Raw genomic sequence first — 15390 nt, 5'->3', positions numbered from 1 at the left:
ACAGAGGCTAGCAGAAGGTGTGGGATTTTTGCTCTGCCTAGGGTAAAAGCCTACAAACTTCTTCCGAGGCAGGGGCTGCTGCCTATGGGGCCACAGGGGAGGGCTGCCACAGGGTACGCCGCAGCGGTCGGTGCCCGCAGCCAGGCCCCCAGCGCCCGCAGCTGGAAAGCGCAGGCCCGGCCCCAGAGCCCTCCTCCCCCCGGGCGCCGCTGCCCTCCTCCCCCCGGCACGGAGTAAGCCGCCGCGGCCAGCCGCGCATGCGCTCCGCGGCCGGCCCGTTGCTAGGCCGCCATCCCCGGGCCCGCCGCTGAGCCGGAGCGCTGGCCGGGGCCCGAAAGCTGGGGCTCCCCGGTGTCGGTGGCGCTAGCCCCGGGTAGCCCTATGGAGAAGGGCCTGCGGAACGCCATAGTCTTCAGTGCGTCCAAAGGGGAGGCCTTCACACTCGCCAGCAGCTACAAATCCCTGCGGAAAAGGCTCCGCGGCAACTGGAAGATCCAGAGGTGAGGAGCAGCCTCTGAGGAGCTGGGTTGGTTACTTTGCGGGAGAGCAGGGGCGGCGCCGTGATCCGAGGGTCCTTTACGGGTAGGGCCGAAGGCTGGCTTGGGGTCTCCGGAGGATTCTCCATCAGCTACCTCGGGCTGTCTTTGGGCTTCTTCGTTTCCGGGGGCTGGAGCTGGGCCGCTCCCTGGCGGGGGGGCTGGGGCGCCTCACCTCTGCGGCCCCCCGGGTCCGGAGAGAGCCTGAGGTCTGCACTGAGTGCTGAAGTAGTCTCTGGGGGTGTGTGTCAACGCCAGCGTCTCTCGGTTTGCAGTGATTGCACTCTGCCATTAGCTGTAATTTGCTTTTGGAACTTAGAGCTGTCTTGTCACAGAGTCACAGGGTTAGGTTGGGAGGGACCTTAGAGATCTCTACTCGGACCTCCCCACGATGGGCAGAGACACCATTCAACTAGAGTCGGCTCCTCAGGGCCTCATCCAAGCTAGCCTTGACACCCCCAGAGAGGGGACATCCACAGCTTCCCTGGGCAGCGTATTCCAGTGTCTCAGCACCCTCATAGTGAAGTGTTTCTTCCTAAGACCCAGTCTAAACTTACTCTCCCTCAGCTTAAAACCATTCCTCTTGCCCTGTTGCTAGACACTCTGAGGAAAAGTGTCTCTCCAGCTTTCCTGTGGGATCCCTTCAGGTATTGGAAGGGATCCTAGAGTCATGGTTCGGGTTAGAAGGAACCTCGAAGTTTGTCTAGCAGCAACCACACCTGCCATGGACAGGAACACCTTCACAGAATCATCCAGGTGCCCCTCAGGATCACTAAGTCCAACATTGTAGACAGCAATGAGGTCTCTCCTCAGCCAGGAACTATCTAATCATCCCCAGCTCCCTCAGTTGCTTCTCATAAGATTTATTGTCTAGGCCCTTCACCAGCTACATTGCCCTCCTGTAGACCTGCTCCTTCACCTCCACATTTCTCTTGCATTGCAGTGCCCAAAACTGAACACAGTACTCAAGGTGTGGCCTCACCAAAGCTGAGTACAAGGGGACAATCACCTCCTTACTCCTGCTGGCCACAGCATTTTTAATCCAAGCCAGGATGCCACTGGCCTTCTTGGCTGCCTGGACACACTGCTGGCTCCTATTCAGCTGCTTGTCTGTTACAACCCCCAGATCCCTTTCTGCCGAGCAGTTCTACAGCCACACTACCCCAACCTTGCAGTGTTGCTTGGGCTTCCACTAGATCAGGTTGCTTAAAGCTCCATCCAGCCACGCCTTGAGCACCTTCAGGTAAAAGGCATCCACAGCCTCTCTGGGTAACCTCTTCCAGTGTCTCACAACCCTCGCAGTAAGTTACGGAGTGTAAGTTATAAGGATTAAAACTCCTGATGCAGGTTTTTGAGTCCATCATGATGCCCTTGTGCATATGATTTTGTGAGTCTGTTTGTTGCAGAATGTTCCCAGAGTAAAAAGAAGTAAAGAGGAAGTCAGTGAGAGGTACAAGATTTAATAGCATCTGTAACATATTATGCCAGTTCTGAATCTACCACAGTACCATGTTCCAGAGACTTTATTAGTAGGTTGAGATCTGTAAGGATTGTTTTTGCTTGTCAACTGTAAACCCAGGTAAAAGAATGTGAAGTGAATGATTTGCTTTGTGTTTATTTGCCAGTTCCTTTAAAAACACCCAAAAAAGCCAAAAGAAAGAAGTGGTCACTCAGGACTATATCCAAGAATAACACATCTTTATTAATCTGTTCATAGCTTAAAAGATGAGATCACATCAGAGAAACTTATTGGGGTAAAATTGTGGATTACAGCAGGACCAAGAGAAAAGTTCAGTGCTGCTGAGGTAAGAAGTCAATAATTGTTTGCAAGTTAGTCATAGTTTAAGATTTTCTTAGCGTGAACACAGAAGACTTTGCACTAGTACTGCTTTAAATGAGTGCACACAAACTGAAAGTTGATTGCATAGGATCAAGTTAATTGCAAGTAGTCAGAATCATTTCCCTTCCTTCATCTCAGTGTAACTTCCTGCAGTCCTGTCTGTAGCTTCTTTCACATGTATTTTGTTTGGATCTTTGTTGTTTTCTAGTTTTCTGTTCTGAAGAAATTCCTGGAGGATGGTGGAGCCATCTTGGTGATGCTAAGAGAAGGTGGAGAGTCCAGAAGTGGCACAAATATTAACTTTTTGTTAGAAGAATATGGCATCATTTTCAATAATGGTAATGGGGCTTCACTGATGTCTTTTATTCATCTGTTTGAGCAAAATCAAAGCAGCAGCTTCAACTTTTGTAGATAAAACTTAAACAGATCCTTCTCAGAAAGTACCTGTTGGTCTAAGAGATGGGTTTTCTTGCCATCTGCATATACATGGCAGTGTAACACTGGACACTCTTTCCCTGGGCAGAGTACCTTGATAACAACTTCCCTGTCTCCATTCCTTTGCTGTAGTTGTGAGGTGTAATGGCATTTGCTAACAACAATTAATTCTAGTGACATTTCATGGTTAAAAAGCCTTTCACTGAAAGCATTTCCCTTACGTTTTAGTGGCCTGAATCACTTCATATTCACTCTGAATAAACAGTGGCACTTTTCTTTAGCAGGCACATAAAATGCCACTCGTTTTGAGGGCAGAAAAAGGCAAAACAACTGTGTCTCAGTGTACATAAAATATTTGGGGGGGTCTTTGGTGGCATTTCTAGACTGTGCCTTTCTTTTGCCATCCACAGGTTGCAGTCCCTTAAGCTGTTGGTTGGTAGATAGAGTCAAAAAAAAATTTGACCTTGTGAAAGTTGATAGTATGCTTTGAACTGGATCATCCTTTTGCCTCTCCTTCTTGGCAGAAGGCATGGAAGTGTGTGCTTATTTTTCACATTTTTATTTAAGCACAGGAATATATTCCTGTTCTAAATCTGTATGTCCCGAGTAAACAGTGGGGAAGGTTAATTTGAGTTCTTTTGGGTGCCGCATGCCAGCTTTGCGGCATGAGAAGCAAACAGGGAATCCAAGAGCTAAATCATTTTTTCCATTGCTGTCTCTGGCACACTGAGCAGCTAAGATGTAAAGATCTTTCCCTTTTTTTTCTTTCTTCAAGATGCTGTAGTACGAAATGTGTACTACAAGTACCACCACCCAAAAGAAGCACTGATCTCTGATGGAGTTCTGAATAGGTAAGTATTTGGGATATCTAAATCTTCACAGGAAACTCTTATAATCCATACTGTTTCCAGTTAGTTTTGCTTTTCAACACCTTGTAGGGGAATCAGTGAAGCTGCAAGAGCAGTGCTTGAGACAACAGATGAAGATGGAAGTGGACGTGACTCACAGTGAGTGTTTTCCTTTGAGGCAGATGATGTGAAAATATTATAGAATAACTCAGATTTAGCAGGTTTGTAACTACCAAGAGTGTGTTGTGCTTCTCTGAAGGTTTTCTGATGTCTGTCTTCTGTCAGCTTCTTGGTCTTCTGGCCACATTGGGAAAGAAGAACCTATTTAGCAGTGTTTGATAACCAATGAAGAAACAGAAGTGATAGGTTCAAAGAGAATTATTATTCTCTTGACAAAATCTGGTTTTGTTTCTAGTCTGTGAATTTTAATTTGATTAAACAATGTACATATGAATTACCTCTAGGTACTGAGTCTGGCTGCAGGCATGAGCAACCCTACATTCTTTTAAGGAGTCTTAATCCAGGGCCAGATAGATATTGCAGATTGCAGTTTTCAGTTTTCCATCCCTCTGTGCTGCAGAGGAGTGAAAAGCCTTGAGAACAATAGAGTTTTTCTGTAAATAACTAGAATAATTGGAATTCTTCCTTGCAGATAGTTTTCAAGCTAGTAAATGACTTTCTGGTTGATTATTGGGAATAAATATAGGTGTAAAAATATTTAATGTGTTGAGTTTTGTGGGTTTTTTAATCCAGAATATGTATTAATCTGTGAGTTAAATCATCACCATATAATCATAGATTGGTTTGGGTTGGAAGGAACCTTAAAGATAATTCAGTTCCACCTCCCCTGCCATGGGCAGGGATACCTCCTACTAGACCAGATGGCTCAAGGCCTCATCCAGCCTGGGTTTGCACACTTTCAGAGTTGGAATCTCTACAGCTTCTCTGGAAAACCTGTTCCAGTGCCTCACCACCACCATGGAGAAGAATTTCTTCCTAATGTCTGATCTAAATCGAACTTCTTCCAGTATGAAGCTTTTCTCTCGTCTTGTTGCTCCAAGCCTTTGTAAAAAGTCCCTCTCCAGCAATCCTGTAGCCCCCTTCAGGTACTGGAAGTCTGTTAAAAGGTCTCCCTGGAGCTTTCTCTTCTCCCTCTCAACTGTCCTCACAGCAGAGAGTTTCCAGTCCTTGGATCATGTTTGTGGCCTCATCTTGACCCTTTCCAACAGGTCTCTGTAGTTGGGAATTGCAGAGCTGGACCCAGCACTGCAGGTGAGGTCTCAGCAGAGCGGAGCAGAGGGGCAGAATTCTCTCCTTTCACCTGCTGCCCAAGCTGCTGGGGATCAGCCCAGGAAAAACAGCAGGGTCTGTGTTCTGTGTTCCCTATTTAAGACAGATCATCAACCTGGAAAAACCTGTAGAAAGAGACTGAGATGTTGTTATAGTGATGGGAAGTTTTAAAAGCACAGCTTTTAGCATTCCATCAGCAATGCATAGAGTTGGCAGGTCAGGCAGGGAGCCTGTGTTCTGTAGCTGTGTCCAGCCTTCCCGACACACACATGTGCTGACGGAGTTCCTGTGTTCCCTGCAGAGCTCTCACTTTCCTGTACCCATTTGGTGCCACGCTGAATGTGATGAAACCAGCAGTGGCTGTTCTGTCAACGGGATCTGTCTGCTTCCCACTCAACAGGCCTGTTCTTGCCTTCTATCAGCACAAGGTATGACTCTATGTCACCATGCATTCTGCCCTTGCCCCACACAGAAATGTAGAGTATCTTCTAGCTGTACTTACAAACCCTCTTCTGGTTTTGATGCATCTGCAAAGTCCAGATGAGCCTAGTGACCCCTGCCAGCAGCACTGCAGAGTTTCTTGTTCTGCTGAAAACTTAACTGCTACTTCTGTATGTCCTTGCAGAGTGACTTAGGTGACCCTAGAGGAGAATTCCAAAGCTTTAGAGAAAAGAGATCTTAGAAGAATTCCAGACATGATTCATCAGTGAATTTTCATGCATGTTTAATTTAGATCAAAATATAGTGACTTGAGTATTTTTCATTTAATCTTACAGATAATAGAATTCCAGAACTCTGCTCTCATTCCCTAGCAGGAATGGGTGCTGTGGTGACATGCATGAGTGTCACTGGCCTCTAGGTTTACATCCTGAACACCGAAGATTGGGTTGTGAGGAGTGAATAGTTTCCTAATTTCACTTAGTTCTTTTTTACTTGACTGCAAATAGTTCTCTCTTTCTGCAAGAATAGATTCAGTTATTCAGCTATTCTTGATGATACTCTCTGGTCTATTGTTGATTGACAGACAATAGTCTGCTTTCATGAAGTGCAGAACAGCGTTTGTAATACATTTTTGAGCCTCAAGAGCATGCATACTTAAGAGTGCTGCTGCAATCCAGTAGGCTTACTGTGTTTGAAACTCCTTTGGCCACTTATTACTCCAAAATTGCCTATTCCTCTAAATGGCTTTGCCGTGAGACTGCATTAGCAATTGCCTCTAGACCTGTGCTTTGGAAGAGTGTTTTACTATGTTGCATTCTATGTTGATAGAGTGAAGGTGGAAAAATGGCAGCACTGGGATCTTCCCACATGTTCAGTGATCAATATTTAAATAAAGAAGATAATGGTAAAATCATGGTAAGTTTGGGGTTTGGTTTTGGGTTGCTATTTAAAACACTTTTGTGGATTTTCACAACACAAAGCAATCCAAAAGTTTCACTTCAGAGCAAGACAGCTATGAAATGTGTTCTATGTGGGGATTCTGACTGCAAAACCCTGAGGAATTTGTTAAAGCACAACTAACAGGATGAAGTTTTTAAAGACAGTTTATTATTTGTGTTGTGGGACTCTGAAAAGCTTTTCCTTCTTCTTTTCACCACTTTAAATTTGAGATTAAATATTATGTAGGGTGTTATTTTGTTTATTACTTTTTCTTAGCCTTTTTAGAGCTTGATTATGGCTACTGGTTAATAGTAGACCTTTACATATATAGCTTCTGATAGCTGGAGGCTCTCACACGCTTTCCAAAGTGGGGTATGTAATGTTGTCAGGTGTGACAAGGAGAGTTTCAAGCTGAGGTGTTCCAGAAAGTAGATACTTTACACAAACTATGCTTGTAACCATGACTCAGTGCTTCCAGAGGTCTTCTCCCCAGATATTCTTTGTTTATTATGTCCTTACTGGGACCCTCCCGAAATTAATTCAGTTTTTCCTTGCTCCAGGATGTGCTTTTCCAGTGGCTCACAACATCAGATATCCATTTGAACCAGATGGATATGGAGGATCCTGAGGTAAGAAAGATCCATTGTAAGGAGATAAATAATAGTGTGATCCAGCAGCTCCAAGATTTCACACAAACTGGTTGACAGCAAGCTGGATGTTGTTGATGTTGGTGAGTCTTTATTCAGGGTCTGACACCAATTAGACAGATGGATTAGGCTTAAGTGGAATCCCTCAGGGCTCAGTACTGGGACCAGTACTATTCAATATATTTATCAAGGACCTGGCTGAGGGAATGGAGTTCACTGTCAGCAAGTTTGCTGATGGCACAGAACTGGGAGGAGTGACTGGCACACTAAATAAAGGCTGTGCTGCCATTCGGTGGCACTGGTACAAGCTGGAGAGCTGTGTGTGGAAAAATTGAATGAAATCCAACAAGGAAAAGTGTAAAGTTTTGCTTCTGGGAAAGAACAACCTGATGGACCAGTACAGGTTGGAGACTGACCTGCTGGAGAGCAGCACAGGGGAGAGGGACTTGAGGGTCCTGGTAGATAGAAGGATGTCCATGAGAAACAGTGTGCCCTTATGGCCAAGGCCGATGGTATCCTGGGGTGTATTAGAAGGGCTGTGGTTAGTAGATCAAGAGAGGTTCTCCTCCCCTTCTCCTCTGCCCTGGTGAGGTTGCATCTGGAATATTGTGTCCAGTTCTGGGCCACTGAATTCAAAAAAGACCTCAGAGAACTGCTTGAATGATTCCAGCACAAAGCAACACAGATGAAGGGAATGGAACATCACTCATCTAGGTAGCTGCACTGCAAAGGGTAAAGGATGAAAGAATTCTTTTTAGGTAAGATTTTGGGTGAGATATAAATTAGACTGTGGAAAGTGGTTGTCTTTTCAGACCCTGAGTGTGTGTCTGTGTGTTGAGATTTCAGACTATACCATGCCCCCAGATACAGCTGCGCTCTCTGAGCGGCTGCGTGTCTGTCTGCAAGAAGGAGATGAGATCCCAAGAGACTTCACAAAGCTGTTTGACACGTCCCTTTATCAGCTGGATACAACTGCCCTCCCTTCAGTCATCAAGTCAGCCTCAGTGATATTATTTATTTACTTTATTCTCTATTCTGCATTTTCTGTTTGTGCTTAGCTGCATTTGTGTGAGAGCAGAAGGGACTGAGCTGTAAGCAGCATTCCGAGCATGGATAGGCCAGAGGTTGATTTGTACAGCATGACAGTGATGTTTTCTCTTGCTTCTTCTCTAAGCTGTAGTTTTTGACATTGTTTTTTTCCATACTACTACTGATTCAGTGAAGTGATACTTCTAGTACAACTGCCTGCAGTGATGCTGGGTAGTTTCTGGAGTGCTGACCGGTAGATTTTCCACTTCTGAGTTGCTTGCCATTTACTGAAGCTGCAGTTCAGTCATCTTTGCGTTTCCCGCTAGTCGTGTTTAAAAACTTAACAATTTTCCATCACTGGCAGCTTTGTTCCATGTAACTGATCTGTTACCAGGTCATGGATGAACACATTGACATGAAACTCCACTTTGCTCTGGACATTCTTTCTTCTGACTCTGTGTTTCTTGTATTGTCACTAGATGTGAATTTATAGTGGGATCTCCCTCCTCATCCCATCCCAAGTAATTTAGTGAAATAGCTTCCTGAAAAACCTTTCTGAAATCCCAAGTCTGCTTTTTGTGAACTGGATCACATTTTCCTCACGCACCTTTATCCCTTTAAAAGTCCCCTGAAGAACTGAACTGTAACTTTCTTCATTTTTATCATCTTCTATATCCATCTATCATTATCTTCTCTCTCATAATTTTAACTAATGTGCTTGCTGTAGAACTCCATCATTACTGATACATGGTTCTCTGGGGTCTTTCTAGAACTAGACATCCCAGGTTTTTTATGCTATGACTGTGCATAATGTTGACCCTGGTGGCTTCATGCAAATCCATTCGCACAACCTGCAAGTGAAAAAGGATTTTGTGTCATTTCTTCTCTCATACTTTGTCTTCTTCTGTGCTACAGAGCTTATGAGCAGCTGAATGTGAAGCATGAACCCCTCCAACTCATTCAGCCACAGTTTGAGACTCCACTACCTGTTCTCCAGCCAGCTGTGAGTCATCTCCTTGCTAAGAGAGCGTGTGGGGGGGTCCTGTTTCATGGAAAACATGTGTGGCATCTCCATAGTTGATTTGAGTGCAAAAAAAGTGAGAAATGCTGTTGTAACAATGAATCGTGTGGGAGCTCAGTACATTGCAGAGAGGAAAGAATACACACTTAGGCTTCTGATTTTTATCACCAGAGTTTGAAACTGTAGCCTCTGGTACCAGAGTGAAGTGACTTGGCTATAAAACCCTACAGCCCAGTAGCTGCTCCCAGTCCTGTGCCAGTTCAGCCTTTGCTGTGAAAACAGAACGTGGTGTTTTAGAAAGCCGTGGTGCTGACTGCTGCTGGGGAGGAGCTAGTCTGTCCCACTCTTCTTCCATCTCCTGTGTGGAAAGTGGAGCATTTGTCTTTTACAGCAAAGGCTGGCCAGGTTTGTACCAGCAGAGTTATGAGGTGACAGCAACAACATGAGCTATGGGGGCTGTCAAGCTGATTTTGAGAAGCAGATTTTGACCAAGAAGATAAATGATCTCCTGGCATGCATTAGGAGTGTGGCCAGCAGGTCAAAGGAGATTCTCCTCCCCCTCTACTCTGTCCTAGTGAGGCCACATCTGGAGCACTGGATCTAGTTCTGGGCTTCCCAGTTCAAGAGAGACAGGGAACTGCTGGAGAGAGTCCATCACAAAGATGCTGAGGGGCCTGGAGCATCTCTGTGAGAAGGAAAGGCCAAGAGACCTGGGGCTGTTTAGCCTGGAGTAGAGCAGCCTGAGAGAGCAGCTAAAGAGTGAGGAGCAAGAGAATGGGGCCAGACTCTTGGCTGTAGTGCCCAGTGACAGGCCAAGGGACAATGGGCAGAAAATGGAACCCAGGAGGTTCCATTTAAACATGAGAATATTTTTAGCTAGGAGGGTTCCAAAGCCCTGGAGTAGGCTGCCCAGAGAAGTTGTGGATTCTCCTTCTCTAGACAGATTCCAAACCCACCTGGACATTGTGATCCTGGGCAAGGTGCTGTCAGTGACTGCTTTAGCAGAGGGGTTGGACTGGATGATCTGCAGAAGTGGCTTCCCACTTCAATGCTGTGATTCTGTATTGTTGAGTATCTTGAAGTTTTGCTGTCATGGCTCCATCTTTGTTTACTTTGGCCACTGGGGAACCATTAGTAGGATCTTGAAACCTGCAGGAATGCAACTGAGTGTAGTGTCTTGTGTGCTGCTCTTTAAAAACTTAAGTCCAGCTGGTAGCATGAGTGGTGACTTCATGAAAAAGAAAACCCTCTCACCAGAATTAGTGTCAATATGTTTCCAAGGTGCTCTCATGTGGAGAGATAAATACCTCAGCTGCCACCTGGACCTCATGGAACAAAACTGAAAACAAGCTGTAAATGCAGTACATCTATTTGTGATGCCAGGCCATGACTGGGGCACACTCATGACTAAACTCTTGGAACATCCAGTGATTTTTTACAAAATACAAGTGGAATCTTAAAAATCAAGGTATGCTGTGTCCTTTGGAGCTGCTTTTGACTTGATCAAGCATTTCTTCCAAGTCCAGCCTAAGTCCAAAACTGTTGTCTAAGAGATGTGTAAAGTATAAGACAAAACATCTGTCACTAAATTGGACTAACTGTTCTCTTCAAGGTTTTCCCACCTGCTTTCAGGGAGTTACCTCCTCCTCCTCTGGAGCTTTTTGACTTGGATGAAACATTTTCCTCTGAGAAAGCTCGTCTTGCAGAGATCACAAACAAATGTAAGCAGAGCAGAGGGATTCTTTACACACTTCTGAGTCCAGGTTGTTTGGGGCAAATTGTTGTTATGTTTGATGTGAAACCGTGAGCCTGCTTTATGACAATCCACTGCTCTCATCTCAGGAAATTGGAAGGCCTGGGGAGCTGATAACATGACTTGATGTGCCATGACATTTTCTGATGTTTCTGCCTCCTCTTTCCTACGTCATGCATGAATCTTTTGATGTTTTCAAGTTAAAATCTTGAGATTATTTTGAACACACCTTAAGCCTAAGATGAGAAAGCAGCTGCTGTAGGAATACATCACAGCTAGTCCACTGAACTTTGATACAGGGCTTAACCCTTCAGAATTCCAACCAGTGGAGATGTGTAGGACATTTGTGCCCAGCTGTTGTAGATGTCTGTGCTCTTACACTGCCTTCTGCCCTGCCCTGTTTCTTTAGGTACTGATGATGACCTGGAGTTCTACGTACGGAAGTGTGGCGATATCCTGGGAATAACAAGTAAACTCCCGAAGGAGAAGCAAGATGCCAAACATATCCTGGAGCACATCTTCTTCCAAGTGGTTGAGTTTAAGAAGTTGAATCAGGTATTTTTAGTAACAGAGTCACAAGGGGCTAGTTGGTAGTATTGGGAGGGAAGCTGTTAGATCTTTGTAGCAGCTACATTTGTCCCAGACAAGAGGTACAGTGATGTGTTCAGACATTGGTTATGTAAGAGATCAGACCAGTGGAGTGTGATCCAAAATACTTGTGCCTGTTGATCTGTACAGAATGCAGTGCTCAAGTTAGTAAGTCCTTCCTTTATTTAATTGGGGGATTAATACATGCAAGTGTAGTTTTGGTAATTTCAGCTAAGTCCAGCTCATTACTGATGTGTTGTGCAACAGCAACATGTCCTCATCAACCTTCACAGCTTGTCAGTGCTGCAGCAGAGATGTGAGATGTCTGAGGGTCTGGAACAGGAGGATAGGGCCAGACTCAGTGGTGCCCAATGTCAGGACATGGGGCAACAGGCACAAAATGGAGCTCAAGAGGTTCCATCTGAACATGAGGGAAATCGTTGCAGTGAAGGTGCAGGAGCCCTGGAGCAGAATGCCCAGAGAGGCTGTGGCATTTCAGTCTCCAGAGACATTCCAGAGCTGCCTGGACACTGTGATCCTGGGCAACCTGCTGTGGGTGCCCCTGCTTTTGCATGGGGCTTGGACTGGGTGATCCTCAAGGATCTCTTCCATGCCTCAGAATGCTGACATTCTGTGATTCTCTCAAACCAGCATTCTTGCTCAGAAAGGAGCACTGTATTGCAAGAACCCTTCATAGTAAATCTGAAGTTTCAAAACCTGTTTGGAGCATCTTAGAAAATCAGCTATTGTTATGAACAAGTGTTCCTATGACAATCAGGTGTAAACAAAACATCTGACATTTCTGCCCTATTGTGAAAATTCTCTTTTTATCCCCCTTTTTGTTCCTCACCTAAGGAACACGATACAGACACAAGTGAAGCTGGATTCCAGAATGGTAACTGAGACCTGATGCTCCCTACTCTGAGACCCTTTTAGTAAAAACAAGATTCCCTTTTTTTCTTCTGAATGCTTGGATCATTTCTGTGCAGGAATTTGGGTAACTAATGCCTTTTGAGGGAGTGTTTGTGTGTTACAAGCATTTTCCAAAGACTTTGCTATTTTTCTACTTCTTTATTGAAAATGTAATTTTGTAATATATAAATAAAAATATTGTGCAAACAAAATGTGGTTTGGGCCCTTCTTTCCCCTGGTACTCAGCACTGGTGAGGCTGTACTTTGAATACTGGGTTCAGTTTGGGGCCACTCACTACAAGAAGAATATTGAGGGGCTGGAGCAGATCCAGAGAAGGGCAACAAAACTGGTGAGGGGTCTAAAAAACAAGGCTGGTGAGGAGGAGCTGAGGGAACTGGGGTTGTTCAGCCTAGAGAAAAGGAGGCTGAGAGACTTTCTGGCTCCCTACAGCTTCCTAAAAGGAGGTTGGAACCAGGTTCGGGTTGGTCTCCTCCCAAGGAACAAGCTGGGATTCTGTGATTCTGCTCTGCTACTTTTTTAATGCCAAAGCTGCATTTTGAAAAAGAATCTGTTCTTTATTTTTTTATCCCACAAAAAATAAGCTCTTTTTATATTGCTTCATGCTTCTCACACCAGCTTGGCACAGGTTTTCCTAAGGAGGTGCCCTCAGAGCACCTGCAAAGTTGCTGACCTGCTCAGCTGCATCTCTGCTGCCTCTGCAGCCCCGTCTGCTTTGCAGCAGCGTGTTTGAAATTCTTCATTTCTCAGTCTTTGGTTTATTTCTGTTTAAGGACAGGGTTTGTGTCTGTCACACGGAGTACTTTGCACATTCCAGCTACAGATTTACACAATAAGCCCAAGCTTTCTTCTGCTTCATCAATAGTGATCAGTCAGCCAGCACAGGCTGCAGCTGAACCAAACAACTGTGTCACCCTCCTGCCAGTTACAGATCTGGTTTGTGATCTTCTGGTGTTTATACTCCTAACGGTACACCCTTTCTGGGCCCTTTTTCTGAGCTATTTTGTTGCCTGTTCTCCTGGTGTTGTACATGGTTTAGAAACACATAACCTGTGCAGGCACAGAATGCAAGCAGCTCCTTGATGACTGTTTGTCTGCAGTGCCTCTCTGCAGGAAGAGATTCTTCCTCGGGTGGGTGTGCTGTAGTGTGACACACTTGTGGAGGCACTAGCTTGCACCTGCCTTTCTAAGCTGTCCTTTTGGCCCCCTGGAAGCACTGAAATTACAGTTTTGTAAACAGAAGTGCTTGCTTCGGTCATGTGAGTATGAGACATGTGAAGTTTACGGCTGATGACAGAATTTTGGAGGAGTACAAACGGGCAAGGACGTTCAAGAAGTGATGCCAGGCCAGTGGAAGGTTAGACATGCAGCTTGCCATGGGGTTTGTAGGTTAACGACATTGTTGTAATCCACAGAAGTTAGTTCCAAGCAACTACTGGTGTCCTGTCATGGAATGAGACTTCTCATCCCTTCATCTAACCCAGGAAGAAGAGGGGGAAGAAGTAGGAAGGTTCTCCAGCAGGCTCTAATAGGCCCGTAAAGTGGTTTTAACAAACAAATCTCCGTATCTTTTGTGTCCCCTGTAAGCACTGACGGAAAAACAGGGAGAGGGAGCAGGTGTGTAAAGGTGGGAGGCTCTGAGAGGAGAGCAGGACCACCTGTAACAGGGCGGGTGCTTTGGGGTGGGATCGGTTCTCTTCCTTGGTCCGAGCTGTGGAGTTTGCAGGGCGAGCTGTCCTCGCAGCGCTGAAGTCCTAGGGCAGAGAAGTCCTGCATGCAGCTACCGGCCTAGAGTGGCGCTGTGGGGAGGCTCGGCGGGCCCTGGAGCCGCTTTTCCTCACAGCCGCCGCCCGGGCCGGCCTCGCCGCTCTCGGGCTGCTTTTCTTCCAGCGTGCCAGAAGAGGGATCCCCAGCCCTAGCCGCCGCCTCCCTGCCCGCGCTCCCCGTGGGCAGCGGCGGGCCCCGGCACCCGGCCGGCCCCGGCATCCCCGGCAGCTTCGCCGCCATGGCCCGGCTGCGGGGCCCGGCGCCGTGCTGCGGCGCCTCATCGTCGGTGAGACCTCCGCGGGCCCCTATGCCAGGTAACGGGGGCGGCGGGCAGGCCGCGGGCCGCGCACCTGGAAGCGAGGCGGGAGCGAGGCAGTGGCGGGGCCGGGCCGCTACCTGCCGCGGCGCTCGGTGCTCTGGGCGCCGGGATCGGCGGGGCCCGGCCATCTTGTGGCGGCGGCTCGCCCCCTCAGCGGGCGGAAGGCGGTGGCCGGGCCGTGGGGCTCCGGGGCGGCTCCGAGGAGGCCGTGGGGCGGTGTGGAGCTGGAGTTGGCCGCTCCCGGTGGGGCGTAACCGGCCGCTGGGCCCATTCGCGGGGCAGGCCGGCAGTCCGAGAGCAAACATCGGGAGAAATCCTAATCTTCATTCGATTAACACAAAAGACAACGGCAGGGGACTGTGTGAGGGGGTGGGTGGGAGCAGGGCTGCTGCTGCTGAGCTGGTGCCGGCTTTTGGGGGCTGCCATCAGCAGCCTGAGCCTCTTGCATCCGGCACTTGGCCGTTCGTCACCCCAGGAGGGGAGATTGAACCTGTCACCAGGTGGGAGCAGCCTCTGGCTCGGGGCAGGGGGGCTTTATCTTCTGTGCTACAGCATGGGTGGGTGACAGCTGCACAGCCGCTCTGTGGCACCGAAGGTCCCCGGCGTGGCACCTTGCCCACCGTGCAGCAGCAGCACAGAGCCTGATGCAGAGACAGGGATGGGGGGTGTCCGGGTTGCCCAGCTGGGTCTCAGGGGTGGCAGACCTGTGGAGCAGCACAGGGTGGGTGCCTTTTGAGAGCTCCAGACCAAGCCAAAGAAACTACTGCAGACGTCTGCAGGGGTGGTGGGTCCGATTTGGACCATCCTGGTAACTTCAGCTCCCCAGTGCTCACATTAAGAGGCAGGCCGGTATCCAGGGGATCCTTTATTTCTGAGTGGCTGCCTTTCTGCTGCTGGCCACCTGAGGCTGTAGAGTTAACCAGCTTTTTGCAGCTTAAAGTTGGCAGCTTTTCCCCGGGGCTTCGGGATTACGATGGGGTGTTTTGCCTGTATTACCACCTGCCGG

At 47.2% G+C, this 15390-nt stretch overlaps 1 protein-coding gene across 2 annotated transcripts; it reads left to right on the top strand.

The window, feature by feature from the left end:
- The first annotated feature begins 255 nt into the window (after positions 1-255).
- Positions 256-12491, top strand: IFT52 (intraflagellar transport 52). Of its 2 annotated transcripts, XM_064167940.1 has the most exons (13): positions 256-500; positions 2254-2341; positions 2585-2714; positions 3587-3662; positions 3750-3818; positions 5251-5377; positions 6219-6305; positions 6890-6958; positions 7816-7970; positions 8921-9008; positions 10639-10747; positions 11189-11334; positions 12223-12491. In XM_064167940.1, exons 1-13 carry the CDS (start codon positions 382-384, stop codon positions 12268-12270), a joined length of 1311 nt encoding a protein of 436 aa, XP_064024010.1. In that variant the 5' UTR covers positions 256-381; the 3' UTR covers positions 12271-12491. The 2 variants fall into 2 exon arrangements, with proteins under 2 accessions (XP_064024010.1, XP_064024012.1); XM_064167942.1 differs by lacking the exon at positions 3750-3818.
- The last annotated feature ends 2899 nt before the right edge of the window (positions 12492-15390 follow it).

This window comes from Pogoniulus pusillus, chromosome 29 (genome assembly GCF_015220805.1).
Source record: "Pogoniulus pusillus isolate bPogPus1 chromosome 29, bPogPus1.pri, whole genome shotgun sequence".
In the NCBI taxonomy this organism is placed as follows: domain Eukaryota; kingdom Metazoa; phylum Chordata; class Aves; order Piciformes; family Lybiidae; genus Pogoniulus; species Pogoniulus pusillus.
This window is presented reverse-complemented; position numbering and strand designations above follow the sequence as displayed.